Below are 24,010 nucleotides of genomic sequence, written 5' to 3'. Positions count from 1 at the left end.
GCCGCCTTATCACAGTGCCTCCTATTCAACCCTGTCACAAAGGGGAAGCACCCTATAGCCAAGTCCACCACCAGAGAAGACAGTACCAAAATGAAGCTCTAATACCAGAAAATAGCAAAAGAATTTGGGACTCTGAAATAGAAAATATTTCCCTTTTTTTTTGTACAAAGCTCAAGATACTAAACACCATGAGCTTTGTGATCGTTGATAAAGAACAGAACCGGATGTAGTGGAACGTAGACAGAAAAATCAAGAGAAAACTGTGTCTTGGAGGGATGAATCGAGTAAGTAATGGAATCCCCATTTAGATATCCTCTCAAAATCTCATCTGATTAAGAGAAGGTCAGTAGGAGATTGTGTACTTACCGTGGGTAAGGAGGAATATGGAAGGTTGCATCATCTGAAAGGCACAGTTGAAATCGGATTGTTGTATCTTGTAATGCTTATTATTATCTTTATTATTTACTATACAGAAATCCCTCTTCAGGGAAGCATCGTTTCCCCTCCCACCATTCATCTCGAGAACAAATCGATATCTGGACGGAGTATTAGCGATGCTTAACTCTCTCCGGCGCTGAAAAGGAGATGGAGAGAGAGAGAGAAAGTGGCCAATGAACAGCCTGATGCGTGTGCAGCTTTAATCTGTACCTAAGAGAAACGCAAATGTTTCTCGGTGTAAGTTTCCAGTAATACGCGTCGGAGCATTACCCTCGTGGGCGTTATAGTTCCAGTTACGCCTTACTGTATGCCAGAGCATAAATTTACAGAAGTGGCCTGTGACGTCATGTTTACTATAAACAAGGGAGTTAATTCAAAACCTAGAATTACACTTGAATTTTGCACTGTTCTTTTGTGGGATCACTCGGTACTCATGTTGCCTGTCATAAGCTAACCTATAGCATAGCTTCAGCAACTCTCCCTAGCTGGCGACATTTCTCAGAACTATATCTCAGGAATAGTACAGACACATCTTCAACCAGAGACCCCAGCCCGGCCAAGTGCTGTACATATTGCATTCTTTGGATAAAACTAAAAGGCATGAGGGATATATATATATATATATATATATATATATATATATATATATATATATATATATATATATATATATATATATATATATATATATAAACATAAATACAATTAAAAGCGCCTGTCAGCTACTGTCACCAGCAAAACAAGCAGGCAGTAGTGGAACTGTATTTTTAGAATTCCGCGCCTCCCACAATAATTTGCTAATTATGTGTTAATATCCTTGAATAAATTGAAATGCGAAAGCATAACATGTCAGATTTTCTAAATGTCAGTCAATAGCCGGAGCCGTGTGGATGCACCAAAAGCGGTGGTATTCTGTGGAAGCGGTTGTTTCAGGCGACAGTTGAATACTGCATTTGTAATGAATCACTTTTAAAAAATTCCTGAGTCCGAATTTTATTTTATCTCGACGCAGTGCTTGTTCGATGGAAAGGGAAATTAAACAACGAATCTTTGCGTCTCGGCCAAAATTTTGCTAACAATATGCAGTTTTTGCTTTAACTTTTTCAATCAAAGAGCGAATCAGAGTTATTGTTATGCATTCTTTATTGGTAGTCAGATAAATAATATAATTCTTTTATTAAGCCAGTGCAACGAAAATGACAACCGCCGTTTCGCAACTGAATTTTCTCCTTTAATATGAATAAACAAACTTGCCACGCTTGAGATCGGATCTAATAATGCCGTCGAAAGCAGAGCAAAAACAACGCATTTGAGGAGTAAATTAGATGGCTCTTAAAGTTATAATGATGTAGATTTAGCAGAATATACTAAGAGACTGCTTTTTCTTTTTTAAAATAAATGTTCCTTACTGAGTGCCTAGGTAATTTAATGAAAGCAGGTCTTTCTTTTTTTTTGTTTTTTGTTTTAATAAAAACTCACACTCTTGGCTCCTCCGGTCTTATTGTAACCCACTGGCGTATCGGTCAGTTATCAGACATCAGTTTTTGCGATGAGGTTATCAGCCCAAGATGGTCACCCATTCAAATGCTGGCCAAACCCAAATGCCCATGTCCCCTACAAATGATCTCGGGATATCCCCTGTTTAGCATACATTATTGGTCACATATTCAATTACTGACCTGACCCAGTTTTGATTAACTGAGTCCACAGTTGGACAAGCAGTATAGCGAACGCGTTGATGTTGGGCTTATACTGGAATTCACCCATCCAAGTGCTAACCAGACGTAAAGTTATTTGAATAAGAAAAAGTATAAGAAAGGATTTATTTCTGTCACTTTATTTTGGCGACTGAAAAGAAAATTAATTCGAATTTTTCTTAATAAAAAGTATGCAAACGATCCCAGTCTTATAAAATCACCGTAAGTGTGTTAAGATCTTAGTGCCAGAAATGTATAGAAGGAAGAAGAATGTGCATAAAGGCTCAATGATTTTGTTCCGCAAAGAATAAACCTTGTCATACCAGACTTATAAGTTTGATCTAAAGAGTGAATCATGAACTAATTTGTACGGCAAGGCCATAACTGATTGTCGCTAACCGCCGAGAAGTGAACAACCGTGACTAGGATTAAAAACGTAATTGGAGTTCAGTAAACTTATTTTATTCGAAGGCCGACAGGTTTGAAGGTAAAATGCTTATTTGTTTAACCTTAGTCTGAAAATGGATGAAATTTGGGTTTATCCCCGGAAGTACAAGATGCACATCCCAAAGGAAGTGAAGATTATGACTCAGTATAAACGGAAGTTGGGAAGAAACTGTATTGCTTAGCAGGTGAGGAAACGGAAGAGTCGCTGAACTAACCAGTTCAGGAGGTGAGATGCGCTGGCTTAGTAGGATATTTGTGGCCGCATGAAAAGAAGGGAATCTGTCCTTGCTTCATCGCCACATTGGTCTAAGTAATGAATGTAGAAGAGAGACAACAGCGCCATCTTGCAGCGAAGTAAAGGGGGAACTTGGGAAGAGTTGCGGGCAGGGTCGCCAGTCAACTGAATTAACTTTAATTCAGACCTGTTAAGGTGAAAATCAAGAGAAGTATTTCGCATATAAGCAATACAGTTAAAGACAAATGCATACGATCAATAGAAAGCCGAATTAAATGAAATAAAAAAAGTATTACATCGAAGGAAACCTGATTTTTTAGTTTTTTATGATGAAAAATAAGAATAAATAGAGGGGAGAGCGGATCAGACATGACAGTTTTATTGGCTCTCATAAGGATAGGCTCTTGAAACCAGATAAGAAAAATAAAGAAAGGGTATTCGAAATCGAAGTACAAAGAAGAGTGTTTGGAAGGTAGACGTAGAAATATAGGTTATTAAATCCTTTAAGAGAGTAGAATTAGGGGAAACAGACTGAACAAAGCCACTTGAAGAGGAAAAACTGTAGGTAAGAAAAGAGAATCATAAGGAAACATTAGAGGAAAGTTGATGTGCTGACAACAGTTGAGCATAACACGGTGTTAGCACGAAGTATGATTACCAGGCCTTGTTCCTGAGTATTTTCTCTGCTGGCCGCGAGTTCGAATCTCCGACCGGCCAATGAAGAATAAGAGGAATTTATTTCTGGTGATAGAAATTCATTTCTCGCTATAATGTGGTTCGGATTCCACAGTGAGCTGCGGGTCCCGTTGCTAGGTAACCAACTGGTTCTTAGCCACGTAAAATAAATCTAATCCTTCGGGCCAGCCCTAGGAGAGCTGTTAATCAGCTCAGTGGTCTGGTTAAACTAAGGTATACTTAACTTTTCCTGAATATTTTAGGCCACGGAGATACTCATGTCTCTAACAAAAGGAAAACCAAATTATCCAGAGTCCCATGAACAGGTTAGCCAAACAGTAATGCTGGAAGAAATGCACTCAGTAAAATTTGGTATGAGAAAATCTTTAGTTATGAGAGAAGATGTTGAATGATTACGAATATCCACTGCTGAAATAACGATGTTGAACGGGATATGAATCTTATTATTATTATTATTATTATTATTATTATTATTATTATTATTATTATTATTAATAATATTATTAGTGATCTCTCAAACCTTGTGCCGTGCCATAGCCTCTTGCACAATGGTTTTCAGTCTCGGGTTTGAGTTTATTGTTTTATTTTAGGGCGTTATTTACTAAATTATTACTCTTAAATGATTCTAACTATATATTCAATTTCATTTACTGTTAGTTATTAAGTATGTAGTATATTAAAAAGTTCGTAACTTTGCTGAACATATTGATTTATACACTCACATATTGGCGTTTTATCCATTCTGCACATGTGGACATCAGTTGTGTGAAAGTTTGCTTTACAAGGTCTTCCGGTTTGTTCTGCAAGGATGTACACTCATTCTGAGAAATGATAATGATAAAACAACTCGGGATTACCTTGGAGTTCTTTCACTTTACCTTAGAGTATTCACTTATCTTAAGGAAACTTTGATTACTTCAAGTTGCAACATTTCATCACATAATAGGCTACCAAAGGCAGACGCATTACCACCGCAACCGAAGTGCTAAATCAAAGCGTCCTGAGATGGTATAGTCAGAGACAAACAAAAGAACATAAATTGATCTAATTGGCATACAGTAGGCATACGAAACCATGGTTCTTGTGCATAAGAGTTACAAGGCCAATAATGATATTTAATGTTGAAACATTAAATAAAAGGTCGTTATTTCAACATCCAAAAGGGAGCAAGATTGCTTGAAGGGCAGATTTAAGCAGACCATTAACTGTAGCAGGAAGTGGCCTGCTTTGACGAAACTCTGAGGTTTACCCTTGAATTTACAATTACGTAATTATTAAGGAATTCACGTGAATACCAGTGCTTTACGAAACCTGTGATTTAGAGAGGGCCTGCGGAGAGAATAACTTCATGAGAAAGTCCGAACATGCGCAATTTTTTTGTAATGCACTCTTGCACACTCGTAGGTATATACGTGGTATATGTATCGTTTACGAATTATATATACACAGATGTATACATACATTTGATATATAATTACACACAACTGATCAAGTATAAGTAGGGAAGTGAAGTTATGTCCCACCGAATTTTGAGATAACTGGTCTCTATCATTTACTATAGTCATTCGTTTTTAAGCGAGGATTTGTTATCGTTGCGAAATTAGAACTTTTTTTTCGTCATAGACAGACTGGACATGCGAGTTCTTCGTGTCGCTCCAGTTAAGTCAATAAATCAATCAATGTGCAAGAGAAAGTGACTGCAGTTTGCAGCTCAGAAAGATGGCGCCTCTCGCCAGCTGTGACTTGCAGTTGTTGTATCAACTGCAAAACAAACCTCTTTCATTGTGAAAGCCTTTTAAGTATTATTCTAGAATAGCAGTTCATTCCTTTGTTACGAAACAATAATTTTTAATATACTAAATGTTGATATGAGTTATCTTATTTATTTGGGTTATGGCTTTCATTTCTTTCTGTATTTTGCTTGAGCCATATGCAAATCATAGTCTTCTTTATTTAATTTTATTTATATTAAAATGTCACCGATTCATCTTTTAATATTGTACTCACGAAGCCCAGTTCATACGTGCCTCCCATTTGTAGCTACTGGATATCATTCTTCTCTAAGGGTATATTCTGAAATATTAAAAGTTACGAACATGAGGCTTTTATTTATTTTCTGATTTTATTAGAAACGAAGGAATACCAAAAGCAAAACAAATGATATGGAAATTCGTCACTTAAAAAATTACATTATAAATCCGATAGAAGAATGAGGTAAACTCAAAGCGCGTTTCTTTCAATGAAGAGATCATTAAACATGGCCTTGAATTCTATACGTAGCGTTTATGACAAGTGGTGTGTCATGAAGAAGTAAACTCGGAATTTTGTTGAGTTTGCTGTAGTCCTTTTTTTCCAGATTGTCTTAATAAATTTGATTTTTGCGTCGTTACTTGCACGAAAATTACCATTGCAAAGAGAGCATGTTCATCTGTAACTTCTCGTTATTTCTTTGCCAAAGAATTTAACTCTGATTATTATCAGTGAATAGAACACACCTGACAGTGTGCGTAATCTCTCAGGTGTTCTCACAGGCTACTCTGAACTGACCAAGTCCTTGAAAACTCAACCAGGTGATCATGGCAATGTTTTTCATCTGCTTGCCCATAATCTGTTCGCTGATGAACCAACGAGAATCATTTGAAGACAATTTTCTTCATGACGAAGTCTTGAAATGACATTTAATACTTGTTTCAGCTTCGTGTTCTACCTCAGACAGAGAGTATCCAGTCTGTTTTTGGTTTTTTAATCCTCCTCCTCCTCCTCCTCCTCCTCCTCCTCCTCCTCCTCCTCCTCCTCCTCCTCCTCCTCCTCCTCCTCCTCCTCCTCCTCCTCCTCCTCCTCCTCCTCATTTTAGGCCCTGATTTTCTGATAATATTTGGTTGTTCGTCCTTTACATCCCTGTTTAAAGATTTGAAGTTGTGGGCCTGTAGTCCTAATGGTGGCACGAAGTAAGGCCAGTGGCTTGTAGCTGTAAACAGAGCATAAATCGAGGCCATTGTTTTGTATGTAAAGCATTTATGACAAGGAAACAATTGGGAGCCACTGGCTCGTAGTCGTATTAGGAGATATCATTAAAAAGAGAGCGCATAGACAATGCATGGCATTTACAACGGGACCATGAAGGAGTTCTTTAACAAAGTTTGGACCTCGATTGGAGAGGGACCTTATAGAGCGAGGGTATGGAGAAAAAGAAGTGCGGGGTGTCACTGGTTTGTTTGTTATTAGTTAGTCGTTACAATATAACATGCAGTGAGGTCACAGACGAGTATCTAAAACGAGGGGACGAAGGGAAGCCATTGCCTGGCTGGTATAACGGGGTTCCGATAACGAAATTTCCTAGATCCGTTTTCTGATGAAACTCATCCTTGAGTTCTATCGATTTTGAAAGTAGCCATATAGTGTAATTCTGATTTCTTTTAAATTTAGAGAATATTGCATTAATGTTTTAATTCTGTTGCTGCTTTTGCCACTGCACGTTTTACAGAATTATTCTCTGTTACCCAAACTCTACACGATTTCTGGATATCAGGGCATAATTTAGTAAAGTGGTATGATACAGAAGGCCTTACAAATCATAGTGGTGGAGTCATGAGCTCATTTGAGAGAGAGAGAGAGAGAGAGAGAGAGAGAGAGAGAGAGAGAGAGAGAATTAGTATCGCTAAGTTTAACTTGACGACGTGTGAGGTGTGTATGTAAGCTTTTGATTTCTAATAAGTGAAGATGTGTGTGTTTGTATGTGGGGGGGAGAGAGAGAGAGAGAGAGAGAGAGAGAGAGAGAGAGTTGAAAAGTTGAGAAGTCTGGGTAAACTGGTGGTATTGGCGAAAAGAAAGGAAATAGTTACCCGGCAGCGTAGCACGAAGATGTACCGGAATTCCTCAAGTAGAAAGCTAATCTAAAAAGACTCGATACTCTTCTCTCTCTCTCTCTCTCTCTCTCTCTCTCTCTCTCTCTCTCTCTCTCTCTCTCATGTGTTGAATGTTGAAATTACCATTTATCTCTCTTAGACCAACTCCCATTTGAAATTAAACCTTTCCACGTTAATTGTCAGTGAAACACGTTTTCTCTCTTAACTTTTAAACTAATTTGCATTCAGGATTAGTCATAATTCCTGAGAGACTGTAGAGCAAACAAAGCAACTAGTCATTTCTCATCTTTTTCTCTCTTTTCTTTACTGGTTAAGGTATTAGCATCGTCTAAAGTCTAAAGTAGTCCTGTTACCTTATAGACTGTTAATGATGCAAAGGAACTACCGTATCTCTTCGACCTTGATTGGGTCTATTAGGATTGATTAAGACGAAGCTCTTGTACCTCCTGAATGTACCCTTGACTCCTTCCTCCTCCTCTTCCTCATCCTCATCCTCATCCTCATCATTTTTTTATACTTCTCCCTGTTAGATGTTTCGTTTTTTCAAAGATGTTTTGGATGCCATGTGATAAGTTTTGAGTAGCAGTGGAAGCTATTTGTTTATTAACGGTAAATAATGAATTTTCGGCAGAAATGGAGAACCTTACGGTTGCTCAGACGAGCAAAAACCCTGATTGACAAAAAGCCATCTTAATCTAACTGCGACAATAACAAAAACAAAAGGAAAATGTTACTGAATTTCTCTACAACCTAAGAACGCGTCATGGAATTTGGTTATTATGAAAAATATCTGTGAATGCTGATATCATTAATCACACAGTGGATTTTCTCTGTAAGAGGTTTAAGGTTGCAATGGTAAATTTTGTGGTTAGAAATATTACATGACTGTTGTTGTCTTAGTAGGTAATCAAAGATCACTAACACTTTTTCGGGGCAGCCAACAAGGAAATATCACTGTGGAAATGCTGTCGTTGTATTCCGCGTGTTCAATAGCTCTTGATTCATAATTTTGCTGATTGAAGCGAATAAAGTCTGTTACCATAAACATCGTATTCTGCTGATCACCACTATTATCAAACCATTGACGTTTTTATATTAGATTTTCCTACATCAAGTTCAGGCTTAAAATGAATCTCTCCACTTGATTCTGTTTGTATATTACGCATCATACTGTCCTTTGGTAAGTAAAGCAGATATTCATCGTATCACAATGGGTCACAATTCAAAGAGAATTATGATCCATTTGTCCTGTTTGTGAAGCGACCACTGAAGAATTTGCGAGATAAAAGCAAGCTTTTTCCACGGGATGAACCTGTCAGTGGAATGCTGTTTTGCTTTTTCAGCAAACACCTCTCATAGTATAGTGCTTGTTGACGAAGAAAATAATGTTTGTAATAATAAATGGGATTATTCTTTTTCTGGTAAATCGATGGACATTCCTGATAAACAGACTTGATTAAAGACACGTCGACAAGTTCCTCATTGTGATGTACAGCGATTCGTTACAACCGGAGTCATACCTAGTATACAGGATGTTATGAAATGTTTGGATGTGTCTGTTTTCGTTTACATGTTATGATATGACGTCATTGCAATTGTTGCGCAGTAAATTATAAGAAATTTTGTCTTATGTATTTTTATTCGAGAATGAAAAAAGATAAGGATGGTGCAAATATTGTACCTAAATCTACATCTTAAGGGAAATTCAGTCATTTTTATCATTATTTACAAAGTATGAAGAGACTACATTACAGTTATTTCATCTTAGACAATTATACAACCAACATTGTTTATTTATATATGCACGTTAAATGCTGACATTAATACAAAAAGCCTTTTCCAAATACGGCACAATTTAGACAAATTTAAACATTATTTAATTTCCTTTACAGGTTATGACGTCACCGCTTTTGTCCGTGACCCGTCTAAATTACCCGAAGAACTGGCGTCGCAGGTCACTGTGAACGTCGGTGACGTGCTGAATGCATCTCAGGTCGACGACGCTGTTCAGGGTCAAGATGGCGTCGTCATCGCCCTTGGAACCAGGAATGACCTCAGTAAGTATGGCTATTTACTATCACTACAATTTCTTTTATGTTTCGTTTGTTGGCTGGGCAAAGTCGGGCGCAGTCCAGAGGTCCACAACAGGCCTCTTATTACCTTTCAGCACCTTACCACACTTGAGACTTAAGACACGGACCCTTTTTGGCATAAAGTTGTCTTGATCTAAACCAACTACCCAACTATTTACATTTTATAGTGGGTATAAATGCCGAGTTTATAGACTAATAGATTAGAGAGAGAGAGAGAGAGAGAGAGAGAGAGAGAGAGAGAGAGAGAGAGAGAGAGAGAGAGAGAGAGAGAAGGAGCCACGAGGATGGCGTTTTGACTTGAATAACAATGAAATGTGAGCTTACAACTCCTTTCAACAGCGAGGGTTAAATTTGAGAGAGAACCAAAGAGAAAGGTTGCTCTGGCACATGCATTTGAAATCTTTTCAGTTTTACATAAAAGCAACGTTTCAGCTAGAGAGAGAGAGAGAGAGAGAGAGAGAGAGAGAGAGAGAGAGAGAGAGAGACTTCGTGCAATATATTCTAGACGTGCAGGAGTTTCGTGTCTTGAGACTAGTAATTTGACGTCTTTGGTTTTTCCTGATTTTTATTATTAATATATTTTTTTATATTTCTTTATTTGAAGTGATGACATTTCATCTTACTTCAGGGCCAGTTTAGCTTTGTTTTGATAGTCTTATTTACGTTGGAACGATCCAGTTTTTAATAATATTGCTTAGCTGAGATTTGAATTATATTGATTCATCTGTAAAGCCAAAAAAGGAGTTCTCTGAAAGAAACTGAAAGTAAATGAGGTGGTTTGTGTTAATGAATCAGAGAGAAACGCAAAGATGATTAAAATAAAGGTGAATACGTGTAAAATATTGATTCTTAGTAGGAACAGAAGGAGGAACAGCTGAGAACGCGAACAATCACATGATAACTTTTGCAATAACGAATGAGAGAGAACGACATAAAAAAAAAAAAAAAAAAAAAAATATATATATATATATATATATATATATATATATATATATATATATATATATATATATATATATATATATATATATATATATATATATATATATATATAAATATATATATATATGCTATAAAACACACTGAAAACACACATACGCAAGTACACACACACACACACACACACAGAAACAAATAAATCAAGCATTTTGCCACAAAATGAATGACGGTGACGCAAGAAAAAAAAAAAGGAAAATGAAAATAAATACAAGCAAATATGGAAAGAAGAAGAGCCCGCCTCCCCTGCAAAGGTCGCTTGAAACCCGAGACGGTTTCACGATTAGTGAGATAAAAAGATCTATCGAACTTTGTATCCTCTCTCTCTCTCTCTCTCTCTCTCTCTCTCTCTCTCTCTCTCTCTGTGTGTCTATGAAAAGGAATTGGGACTCGTCAATCGGCCTCTGAAATGTCAGAGTATTGAATGTCGCCGCTGACTCATATATCAAGTTATATTTACGTGCTTGTGTTTGTGTTTGTTTGCGTGCATGCGAATGTGGGTGTGCTTAGTGCTTTCGGGTTTCGGATTGTTTGTGCATTGTTATCGGTATCATTGTTGCTGTTGTTGGCACTGGAGTTCAATTTATTGTTGTTCAGGTTTTTGTTAGCATTGTTTTGCTTCGCTACTTTCATCTTTGTAGTTGCTTGGGCTATTGCCATCGCTCTTGCTATTATTATTATTATTATATTATTATTACGACAATAAAGAGGTAACGAAAAACTAAGAAAACAACTAAAGCCTGTGAAAGAAAGCGACCGGTTGGTCGGAGTAATTGGACGATTGAATGATGACGCAAATACTTTCTCTCGTCCATCTTTTTTTTTTAAGGTAAATGACCTTCATACTCTTATTCCTGTTTTTTTTTTATTCAAGTATAACGGTTAATCTCTTGAGGGGGATTTTTAAAAAGATCCTTCTACTGGTACCTTCTGATGTCCTTGAAGGGAATGTTAGGGAATGCCTCATGGTAATATTTGGAAAGTTGAAAGTTGTTAGAATTGGCCGACTCGCTTTAGCTGTGAAATAACCCGCTTAAACTTAGGTTTCACAGAAATGGTGGCATTTCAGATACAGTTTTCAGGCTTTATATTTACAATTTTAAACATTAATAGATAAATATGTTGCCCCTCTATATTGATTTCAGGCACAAAAGGAGGCTTTGTCATCAATGTTTTCAAGCAAACTATTCTACATTTTAAGAACGGGCTTTCAGTAATTATATATCAAAATTCAATAGAGATATCAGTGTAATCACCTTGGCGGGCGCGTATTGATAACGTGACATCGTTATGCCTATTTAAAGTCCATATCTTATAACTGTAGTTGAATCTAAGCCCAAGGAGCAAAGTGATACAGTGAAAAAAAAAATAATGGCCTGCAAGATAACAGGCCAATAAATGTTTAACTTCTGTGTTAACTAAACTATGTCAAGTAGAAACTTAGACATTCTGGATGCTTAGTTTTGCTGGATGCTGAGATACTTAGTTTTAGGAGATCATATAACTCACTCATTTTTAAATGGCAATAAAGTGACAGATGATGATTGAGAAAAGTACGCGTTAAGTATTCAGATTAAGAGAAATTAAGAATGTTGTTTTTGGTAAGTGCCAAAGTCTTAGACAACTAAGTCTTTGATTTTTTTATGGGGCGGTCTTTCGATTTCTTCGGGTGTTTTAGACACCCCCCCCCCGTGTTTCTTTTTGTTATAGGCCTTTGCAAGTGAAAGAAGCTCCTTTTTTAAAAAATTTAGTTTACTCTGTATTTCATGAAGGAGTAACTTTTAACTTACAGTTGTAGCGGGGAAGTAATTTACGTACTGAATTTGTAAAATCAAATAATAATAGTAATGTTCTTCACTGTTCTCTCTTCCTCTCCTCTTACCACTTTTGAGCTAATACAACTTACTTCCCTCGGTTCAGTCGACAGTTCGGTTCTGTTCCATCCCATTTAAACAATACCAGAGATGCAGTCTGATATCCGAGTATTATAAAAGGTTAAGTTGTGTACTTCACACTTTGACGGACTGAACTAGGGACGCCAGCTCGAGTCATCCCCGGGGTCGGGAAAATAAAACTAGTCAAGGCTTGAGAAGTAACTTTATATGTGAGGACGTGCATAAGGGTGGTCCTCCTTTCACCTTGCTTTACCGCCTTTGCTTGTAAACAAGCAAAAAAAAAATAAATAAAAAAAAACAATAAAAATTACAATAAATCTGCACTGTGGGCATTACTTTCTGTAGAGTTCTTTGCAGCGTCCATTCGGCCCCTACCTGCAACCCCTTTTATTCCTTTTACTGTTACTCTGTTCATATTCTCTTTCGTCCATCTTACTTTTCACCTTCTAACAATTGTTTCGTAGTGCAACTGCGAGGTTTTCCTCCCGTTGCACCTTTAAAACCATTTTACTCCCAACTTCCCTTTTGGCGCTGAATAACTTCATATACCCCAGCACTTGGTCTTTGGCCAAAATTTTATATTCCAATTCCAATTCCAATAAATCTGAGAAGTCTGGCAGGAACTGCAATGAGGATTGAGAACCAAATGGAGTGGGTGATTAATGACTGATATTTCGCAGGTCCCACAACAATGATGTCGGAGGGAACGAAAAATATTCTTGGTGCCATGGACGCCCACGGGGTCAGGAGAGTGTCTGCTTGCATGTCCGGTGAGATTTTCGAACTTGTTGACCATTTGAACGGTGCATGGAAAGAATCGATTCTCCTGGAACGGTAAAGAATATAGAATGTAATTTTTTCCGTGTAAAATATAATAAAAACCTGTTGAATTTGTTTGAAAATAGATTGGCCCATGAAAGGTATTTTTCTTTTTATTTTTAATGGAAACGATTCTATCCTAATGCATAGAGGCTGACTTTTCCAATAAGGAAAAGTAAGCGTTTAAATGAGATTGAAAAGATAGTGTTCTTATTCAAAGCAGACTTGATTATGAAGCAGGAGAGACCTTTTCAGTTTTTGAAAGGGAAAAGAATTTGGTCCCATGCCAGAAAGGAAGATCTTTCAAGAGTATAAGAATCAAAGATTTTCCCTAGTATAAAAAATTCAGATATGAAATTAAAACTACCCTTTATCCCTTTTGAATAAAAAACCTTATTCCCACCCTTAAATTGAAAACAAAAATATCAGTTTTATAAGCAGTCTTATTTTTCTTATTCTAAGACAAAATCACTGCCCATTACTTTAATGGAAACTGGTTCCTTCAAAATACCAAGTAAAAATAGCCCATTTTTCCATTTAAAACAGAAAAGAACATTGTTCGTCTAAAGAAAGGAAGAGCTCTTATTCCCTGTTCTAACATGGTGTCAAATCATATTCGTTTTATGACGTGACAAACCAAACGTTTTATCTTACAAAAGAATAAATATAGATAAAAAAAAATACTAATGCTATAATAATCTCTGTGCATGGCTTTCTTTTCCAGCTTTTAACTTCTGGGAGCGTTCCAAGGTTCCTGAGCGTTTTCTCGAAATCCTGGCTGACCACGAAAGGATGATTGAGGCCTTGAAAGCAAGCAGTGTCGAGTGGGTTGGTGTATTGCCTCCGCACATCACAGGTAAAGTTAATTTTTTGAGCACAGCTGTGATGAAAAGATGGTGGATTATTTATTTATTTATTTATTTATTTATTTTTTTTTTTGCTTAATTTGAATGTTTTGTATGGGTGATTGTTTTAAGCAATAGGTTGAAATTTGTGTTTATGTATTTAATATTTTCTTATTTGCTTACTAGCTTTCTTGATTTTGGTGAAGAGAAAAAGCAATAAAACACATCAGTTCAGTTCTAGCCTAGCCATTTTGAAGAAATAAAAGAGGTACTTGTGAAGCGTATATATATCTCTCTATCTGTCTATCTATATATGTACATACATATATATGTATGTATGTATGTATATATATATATATATATATATATATATATATATATATATATATATATATATATATATATATATATATATATATATATATATATATATATAAAACATAAAGAATGGTATATCGATTTATCTTCAACCTTTGAGTAGGTGAAAGTACTGGGTGTCCATCATATTTGCTTCTTTTTAGATATATCATCACCATACTTTTAACTTCTTATCTTCATCTTCACTTCAGCCCGATTTTTAATTTCAGTCCTCGTCATCTCTTGACGTAACAGTAATTTTCAATTACTTCATGACCCCACCTTTAGTTTTAGGTGACGTATATATCCTTGAAATATTAAACCATTCGTAGAAAGGTGTGAATATTTACGCGTTAAGCTCCTTAAGGGAAATGTGAAATATAATATTTTCCTAGAATACTTCCACTGACTGTTGTCACATGATACAGGGTTATGTTGTTTGCCTTGCGTCAGCATAGACATTTTTTTCTGAGCAACCTCTATGAAGTTATCAGTAATTAGCATATTTGGAACAAACGTAGCACGCAGCATATGCACGTGCAGGGTACTCTCTTATTTGTTATGACGAGTTAAAGGGTTGGGTATAAGTTCAACGTGTGACTTCAAAGATTTATAAAGAAAAATAAAAAAGTAACATAGAAACTTATGGTTAACCCACGAGAAGAACGAGAGGACCTGCTCTAGAGACACCTCAGAAAAAGGGGGTTGACTTGTTGGTTTAGAGAGAGAGAGAGAGAGAGAGAGAGAGAGAGAGAGAGAGAGAGAGAGAGAGAGAGAGCTTATTCTTATACTTTAAGTGTTTGATATTTAATTTCAAGCGAGATCTTCTGTAGTATCCTAAGGCACAATGAAATTAAATTGTGTGTGTGTGTGAGAGAGAGAGAGAGAGAGAGAGAGAGAGAGAGAGAGCGTTTAAATGACGCTTTACATCTAAAAAGACTGACAAAAGCGTGTGCATACGGCGAGAGAGAGAGAGAGAGAGAGAGAGAGAGAGAGAGAGAGAGAGAGAGAGAGAGAGCGCATATTCTTTTGCTTTATTAGCCTGATATTTAATTTCACGCGTGATCTTTTGTACCGTCCTAAAGCACAATTCAATTTCCTTTCATGCGCGATCTAGTGTATCACCTTCGAACGCAAAACGACGAGAAACCGAGGACTGGAGAGGGAGAAAGAGTCTCTCGCAAAGTTGGGATTGCCTGTCAGTTGAGATTGATGCAGTTATGAGAGGAATGAGAGCATGAATAATAGCAATTTGCGTGGCTGACTAACTCGGCTGATGCTGTTAGCCGCGGCAGCTGGGCCTCTTCCATGCTGATAAGGTTCGACGACTTCCGCCTTTCGAACAAGTTAGCGGGATTAATGGAGTGATCGGGATGCGCTACCGTGCGACCGTTGCTTCTCGGCCCGTGGTAATTTTAATGAAAGACTATCTTACAGGATAATTTGTATTGTATTTTCTATATTGCGAGGGTTCTTGAGCCGGGCTACTTAATAACTCCAACTAGCTTAAGCGTATCGGAAACAAGTATTAGTTTTAGTTGATGAGAATCTGGGAAACGGAATTTTCAATGACTGACTTGTGTGTCGTTTTCATGTGGGTATCAAATAGTGAATTAATGATGTCATGAGAAATTCAGGCACTATTCATTATTATTATTATTATTATTATTATTATTATTATTGTTGTTGTTGTTGTTGTTGTTATTTCAAGGATAAGTTTTCACCTTAACAGTGATTGTTATAGAGAAAAAACATAGCTATATTCATTTCCACATTCGTCTTGTGATTCTAAACTAAAAATGAACTCCTCAGATGAAAAATTTCGCAGCAGTAGCCGCTTCATTATTATTATTATTATTATTATTATTATTATTATTATTATTATTATTATTATTATTATTATTATTATTATTATTATTAGGGAGGATGATTCAGTTTGGATTTCTTTTGTTTGTTTTTGTCTATGGCAGGAATACGTAATAGGTTAGGTGCAGTATTCTATGAAATCTTTAGGAAAAAGTGCGCCTTCTGATTGACAACATTTGGTTACATTTTGGGAGAGATGGGAATGTAACGTCTGGGTAAAGGGACCCCTCCTCTGTCTTTATGAAAATGACTTTCGAAAGTTACCCTATTCCTTAGTACTGTCCAACCGTTACGATCATCAGTGCAATTAAATTTCCATCTGAATGTGGCATTATCTTTTTAAAAATTGTTGAAAATAAAAAAAAAAAAAGATAAACATCTCTTGAATCCTGTTTATGCTTTATATATCCTTTTGTGTATTATTACTTGGAAATTATATCCAAAAATGTTTGTAAATATTGATCTTGGCCGCTGGAACACCTTACCACAATTGCAGAGCAAATCAGTCTAAATTAACCGACGAACTTACAGGGACAAAGTCATAGTGGCCTTTGCAATATAAAGGGCAACACACGTACACACACACACACAAACTATATATATATATATATATATATATATATATATATATATATATATATATATATATATATATATATATATATATATATATATACACGTGTGTGTGCGTGTGTGTGTGTGCATACATATGTATTAAATATGTGTCTGTGTTTGTATGAGTAAACACCCACATGCGCACACTATACGTGTACATGTGGGCATTGTGCCTGTTTAAACGGCAGTAGTTCCGTGTCCATAATCCGTAAATAATCCCAACAGGAAATGGTCATTACACAGGAATTGCTCTGAGCTTTCCTCCTTTCTCAGAAATACTTCGGTTTTGGGATCATAGCTTGAAATAGATTATAGTTCAGTGCGATTCCTGTTTTAATCACTGTAGACCATGTTAAGGTGGTTAATGTTAATATTATTTGTGTGCTGTAGATAACTGCCTGAAAAGGGATGCCTTAAGATCCAAGTGCAAGAAATATGAAGAAATTATGATGTCCTCGTTCTGATTATGGGGCGCGGGTTCGTTTTCCACTACCGTTTTCTTCATAGTTCTTGCTCTTGGATCTTAAGGCTTTGTAGTGACAAGCGTATCAAAAAAAAAACCGCGAAGATTTCGAGAAGTTAAGAGGGCATCGTGGCTATTACAATTAGCCTGCATATGTATCTGGTAAAAGGATCAGTAGATTCACACACACACACACACACACACACACACACACACACACACACATATATATATATATATATATATATATATATGTATATACTGTATATATTTACATATATGTGTGTATGCGTATATATATATATATATATATATATATATATATATATAATATATATATATATATATATATATATATATATATATATATATATATATATATATATATATATATATATATATATATATATATATATATATATATATATATATATATACATATATAAAACTGCGTGTTTTCTAAAAGTTCCAAAACATACAAATGATGTATCTTCAGTCGTAGTTTTATCACTTTGTTATGCCTACAAAACACACAGTCGCATACAGACAGTCAGATGGACTCGTATACACAGACGATTGTGTGTGTGTGTGTGTGTGTGTGTGTGTGTGTAATACATGCAAGCTTTCTCGATTACCGTACGTACGTGTGTGCTTGTATGTGTGTGCGTCCTCGATATCGTTGTCATCACTGCACCAGTCCACTTAAAAAGCAATCTTGTACTTGAAGATGATTGCCTCTACCACATTCTAACCCAAAATTTCATGCGACTCTTCGGCCGTCCTTTCCTTTCTTCGTAACATGACGTCACGGCGACATAATCCAAACATACCATCATCAACTTGCGAAATCTCCCGTGTGAGACGATACAATTGTGATTGCTGACTCGAGCAGAGTAGCGACGTGTGGTAAGAGTAAGTCATCAGTGGTAGATATTCTGGGGTTCTTAGGGAGTATTTTTAGTTTTCTGTAAAGAAAACTAATGTGCCGACTTTGTTTGTCCGTCCGCACTTCATTCTGTCCGCACTTTTTCTGTCCGCCGTCAGATCTTAAATGCTACTGAGGCTAGAGGGCTGCAAATTGGTGTGTTTATCATCCACCCTCCAGTCATCAAACATACCAAATTGCAGCCCTCTAGCCTCATTAATTTTTATTTTATTTAAGGTTAAAGTTAGCCATAAACGTGCTTTTGGCAACGATATAGGATAAGCCACCACCGAGCCGTTGTTAAAGTTCATGGGTCGCGGCTCATACAGCATTATTACAGAGACCACCGAAAACATATCTATTTTCGGTGGCCTTGAGTATACACTGTAGCGGCTGTACAGAAAACTCGATTGAACCGAAGAATTCGGCACATTATTTACATGTTTTAATCCTGAACGATTCACCGTTTTTGTGTTTTTCGTAATTCATTTTAAAAACATGGTTTGCGAATACGGTAACTCTTTTCCTTCCATAAACCTCTCGTATATTTTGCTTGTTCGCCGGTCCTCGCGTCCCCAGTAACGGTTTACGGGTTTTAAAAGGCTTAAGGAAGAAGAATGTACGAGCATTCTCTTAAGACAAGAACAGCATAGAAGTCATAAATCATTTGTATACTTCTATGAAAAATAGTTTGCCACTCCTCATTTTTCCTCTGCTATTTCAGCAAGATCTCGCAACGCGTAGAACCCGAAAAACAACACCCACTGGATTTAGTCTGATGTAAGGTCATTTAAAAACGCTTTTATCATAATACAACATGCCGGAATGCCGTGAGCTTTCTCCATAACCTTGAAAGGAATAGGATTCGTGCGAAAAAGGAAACGGAGTAGACATAAATATATATATATATATATATATATATATATATATATATATATATATATATATATAGACATAAATATATATATATATATATATATATGTGTGTATACATTGTATATATATATATACATACAGATAGATTGATAGATAGATAGATACACACACATACACGCACAAACACATATAAATATATATATTAAAACGCCAAATATATTTAATATCAAATTCTTTATACCTTGAGGAATAACGTACACCCAGATGGAATTATAATTGATATGCGCTTCTGACCCACTTGATAGCCGAACGGTCAAAGTCGACTGTTCATCAGTTTCATGGCTTGGGCAGAAACACTCATCAGTTATGATTCCCTTTGGATGTAAGTTATTCCCTGGGTATAAAAAGTTATTTGCAGCTTAATATTTATATATATAAATATGTTACGCGTGTATAAGTGATAGAAATTTACACATACACACACACACACACACACACACACACACATATATATATATATATATATATATATATATATATATATATATATATATATATATAATCTCAATTAACACAGCCATTGTACCTAACTAAGGGTTAGGTACCGAAAAAAAACACAATAGTTAATCCAACATTCATACTTTAAGAATCGTGGATGAGCCCGCTGTTCCACAGCATTAAACTTCATCTTCCCACACAGAAGGCTCATTAACAATTTGTCGAACGCCACAACACACATTTCTATCTTGCAATCACATTTGCTTCCAGGATACTGAGACCTTTCATGTACAATATTTTTATCACACCTTCTTGGTGGTATCTCCTCATTACCCTCAACACTTACGAGTTATACATTTACCCACCTTACTCTGTTCATTCTTTTCACATGACCGGACCATTTCAAAATATTCTGATCCTGCATTTGATCTACGCTAATCTTATTTGCCACTTCTGTATACCTCTATATTGCCCATACTATGGATTCTTCTTACACTGCACATGTATATAAAAGGTTCATGCCTTTTTAAAATTTAGTTTCTACATCGACACTTCACTTCTATAAAAAGAGAGTTGGTTCACCAATCCCTTCACGCATTTCAACTGCGGTCCCTTTCCAATCTTTTACGTACCCCCTTTTGCATACCTGTTCTATGACTTCCCCTCTGTCATCCTGCCGTCATCCATTATACATATTTAGTCCCAAATACAAATTAACCACTTCCATTCTGCCGCCAACCAAATAACATTCATTGGTCCTTTATCCTGCGTTCCATTTATATGGAAATTTTTCCTCGTCAACACATTCTTTACGAACCCTGGATAGCCACCCAAACACTATCTCTGTTGTTCCGCAGTATTTCCCTTGTAATGAAATTACTCTGGTGTTTTTCACATACACCTACGCACACACACACACACACACACACACACACACATATATATATATATATATATATATATATATATATATATATATATATATATAGATTGTTTTGAAAATTAAACATAACTTTCTAGTTATAATGCTAAGGAATAATATGATTCATAAAAAAGTATTTGAGAATATATATACATATATAACACACACACACACACACATATATATATATATATATATATATATATATATATATATATATATATATATATATATATATATATATATATATATATATATGTTACTAAGAAATCACAAAAATATGCACGTCATTTTGTTTATTAGCTGAAGCCACAGGAAAAGCTTGAAAAGAAACGACAGAGTGCCGAGTGCTTTCGTGTATTTAACGCATCTTCGGGCTTCAGCTAATAATATATATATATATATATATATATATATATATATATATATATATATATATATATTCATGTATATATGTATATACACACATAGTTGTATGTATATATACATATATATATATATATATATATATATATATATATATATATATATATATATATATATATTTGTGTGTGTTTTATTCTCAAACATATTGTCATGGATCATATCATTCGTTAGCATTAGAACTAGATAGTTATGTTTAATTTCCAAAGCCATCCATTTAGTTTCTCTCTTACAAAAATTTGGACGATGTTTTTATTTAAAGATATATTTTAACCTCGTAGTAGATCCACTTAAACCGTTCAGCATTTCTTTCGATGTGCTGGTTTTGATAAATATGTGCTCTACATAATCTTGACCAGATGCTGTGGGTCCAAAAATGCCGCCTCTTCTATCTCCTTTCACTGGAATCAATAACCCTTAAATTATGATGCGAAATAAGACTAAATCAATCAATAAATTTCTCTAGACACAGACAGAGTTAAATTTACGCTCTTAAACTTATATCGCTGTAAGTAAAAATATCGAAATAAATTACGCTTACAATAACCTAACCTAATAAATGTACACTTTAACGGAAGTCTCTAGGCATGGGTGTACGTGAGCGGAAATGTTGAACATGATGCTATTCCGTAAGGGATTCCGGAAGCAATCAATCAGTTTCAACCGCCAACATCGGTTTTTTGCGAAGAAATTCAAGCAGCGGACAATTAATCATCTAAATAAATATAAACAGGGAAGGCTCTCTGGAGATTTCTCTGGTAACCCCTGTGGTGAAGATTTTGTTGCATGCTTCAGTGATAGCAGCTACGTTTTACCGAATAATTTTGACATTACTTTCCCATTCATAGCACTGACTTGGCACGAAACTTCTGTATATATAGAAGAGTGTTGAGTTTAACGTAAGCAAATAAGTTCTGTAATCCAAAATTAAATCGCGTCCTCATGAAGTGTAAATGCCAGAATATATAAACTTAATGCCAGAATATATATATATATATATATATATATATATATATATATATATATATATATATATATATATATATAATTTTGAAGCACTGACATATTTACAGGATAAAGAATAGGCAAGAACTGATTTAAATTATAGTTTGTATAGCATATAGAAAACTAAGAATGCTTGAAATGGTGTACAACACCAAGAATAGTAAGCTTAGGTGGAAACATGGACAGAGTGTTTGAGGTAATTTGGTCACAGAGAGACGAAAATGGATGAAAATGTTATGAAAAATAAGTAGAAATTGGAAGTTTTGAGATGAAGGACGAGGAGAGGGTGGCCGAGAAAAGAAATATTCCATAACATTAGAACTAGTGAGTTGGTAGTGTTAATGCACTGCTAATTAAACTTTTATAGGCAAATGGAGTAAATGAGGCTCTGAAATGAAGCAACTTCCCATACGAAAGATTTCTCGCACGCCGTAGTTGGCTTTCGTGCAGAGTGTTGCTTAATTACCGTAGTTACTGAAGTGTTCTAAGTTCATGACTGCTAATGGCATCAGAAGCGCATATTTCATATTTAAAAGTGAATTACAATATGCGCATATATATTCATTATTATAAGCATCGAAAAATAGCCTGTATATTCCCATATGGCGGCTGTGCTACGAGAACGTAACAGTCTTGACTTCCCTTTACCAGTCTCTGTGCTGCTGTGTGCGTTGCGCTAAAAGTAATAGTAAACTGTATTTATTATTGTTTTGTCGTTGTTCTGTAAACACAACTCAGATCTCTCCGATTTTTTGCCCACAGAAGAGCCTGGTACACGCGACTACACTGTGGAACATGGCCGAGGACCAGGACGCACCATTTCCAAACACGACTTGGGACATTTTCTGGTGACTTGCCTTACCGACGACAGCCACGTTCACCAGCTGTGTGGTCTTTGCACCAAGGTCGCTCCATAAAAGGACGCTGTCCTAAAATGAAAACCATAAGAGGGCATGTCCTGAAATGGTAACCACCTGCCGTTTAGGGCTCACCTAAATGGTTGTGGGAGTAGCAGCATGAGTAGCAAGTACGGTAGCTAATTGTACGTTCAGGAAAAATGTTGAGTGTTAAGTTCATATTCAGGAAAAGACGAATAACTTAACTTAAACCGTAAGGAATTATCATAGTATATTTATTTTATGAGGCACTGTTAATGGTATTTTAGTGTCGTAAATTATATTAGATAATGTAAAGATTTGTTATCAGACATTTCAAGAATAAATAGGGCAGGTACTCTTTCTTTCAGGAAAATTCTCTTAATGATAATTGTAATGTAGGAATGACCATTAACTATACTTTCATGAAAAGATTGCCAGTTATGGTATAAAACTATAATTAGTAATGCTTTCATAAAAATAGTAAATAGTTATACTTAAATGAAAATATCTTCAGTTATGTTTAGAAGGCAGGAATCATAATTTAAGAAAAGGGCAGTTATTATACTTTAAGGACAAGGTAAGTCATGCATTATGCTATTCCTCTATTCTGCAATGAACAATATCACTACTCAATATTCTGTAACTGTTTGTTTACAGATACTGCATCCTAGTTTAAGAAAACTATATATTTTTTCAATAATAAACAGAATCAAATGAAATTATAAAAAGACGAAAATCACCACTCGTTAGTTGTTTTACTGATAAGATGTAATTACATTTGTTGCTTTCTTACACACACACACACACACATATATATATATATATATATATATATATATATATATATATATATATATATATATATATATATATATATATACATATATATATATATATATATATTCTCTCATTGTTATACAAGATACAAAAAGTTTACTGAAACAATCATTAGTGATATTGTTATCACCTCTCCAACACAGGTAATGTTAAAGGAAAATTTGGCAGGGAGCAAAGCAGAGTGAAATAAACCGAACATCAAAAGTTTTGAGGACATTATACTGTGCTGTCTTTGATCGAGTTAGTCGCTAGTAGATTTGATTTTTCAAATCCTTAGTTACCTTTTCCATGTCGTTTACGAGTTGCTGATTGTTGCGT

General features: G+C 35.5%; 1 protein-coding gene across 1 annotated transcript in view; it reads left to right on the top strand.

The window, feature by feature from the left end:
• Window positions 1-23,559, top strand: part of LOC136854590 (methylglutaconyl-CoA hydratase, mitochondrial) — a 50,285-nt gene extending 26,726 nt beyond the window's left edge. Inside the window, exons 2-5 of the mRNA XM_067131023.1 lie at window positions 9,272-9,436; window positions 13,044-13,133; window positions 13,907-14,038; window positions 22,740-23,559. Of these exons, the coding sequence (XP_066987124.1) occupies window positions 9,272-9,436; window positions 13,044-13,133; window positions 13,907-14,038; window positions 22,740-22,894 (542 nt within the window). The 3' untranslated portion in view covers window positions 22,895-23,559. The remainder of the gene's footprint in view (window positions 1-9,271; window positions 9,437-13,043; window positions 13,134-13,906; window positions 14,039-22,739) is intronic.
• The last annotated feature ends 451 nt before the right edge of the window (window positions 23,560-24,010 follow it).

Source organism: Macrobrachium rosenbergii, chromosome 29, assembly GCF_040412425.1.
Source record: "Macrobrachium rosenbergii isolate ZJJX-2024 chromosome 29, ASM4041242v1, whole genome shotgun sequence".
Lineage (NCBI taxonomy): Eukaryota > Metazoa > Arthropoda > Malacostraca > Decapoda > Palaemonidae > Macrobrachium > Macrobrachium rosenbergii.
This window is presented reverse-complemented; position numbering and strand designations above follow the sequence as displayed.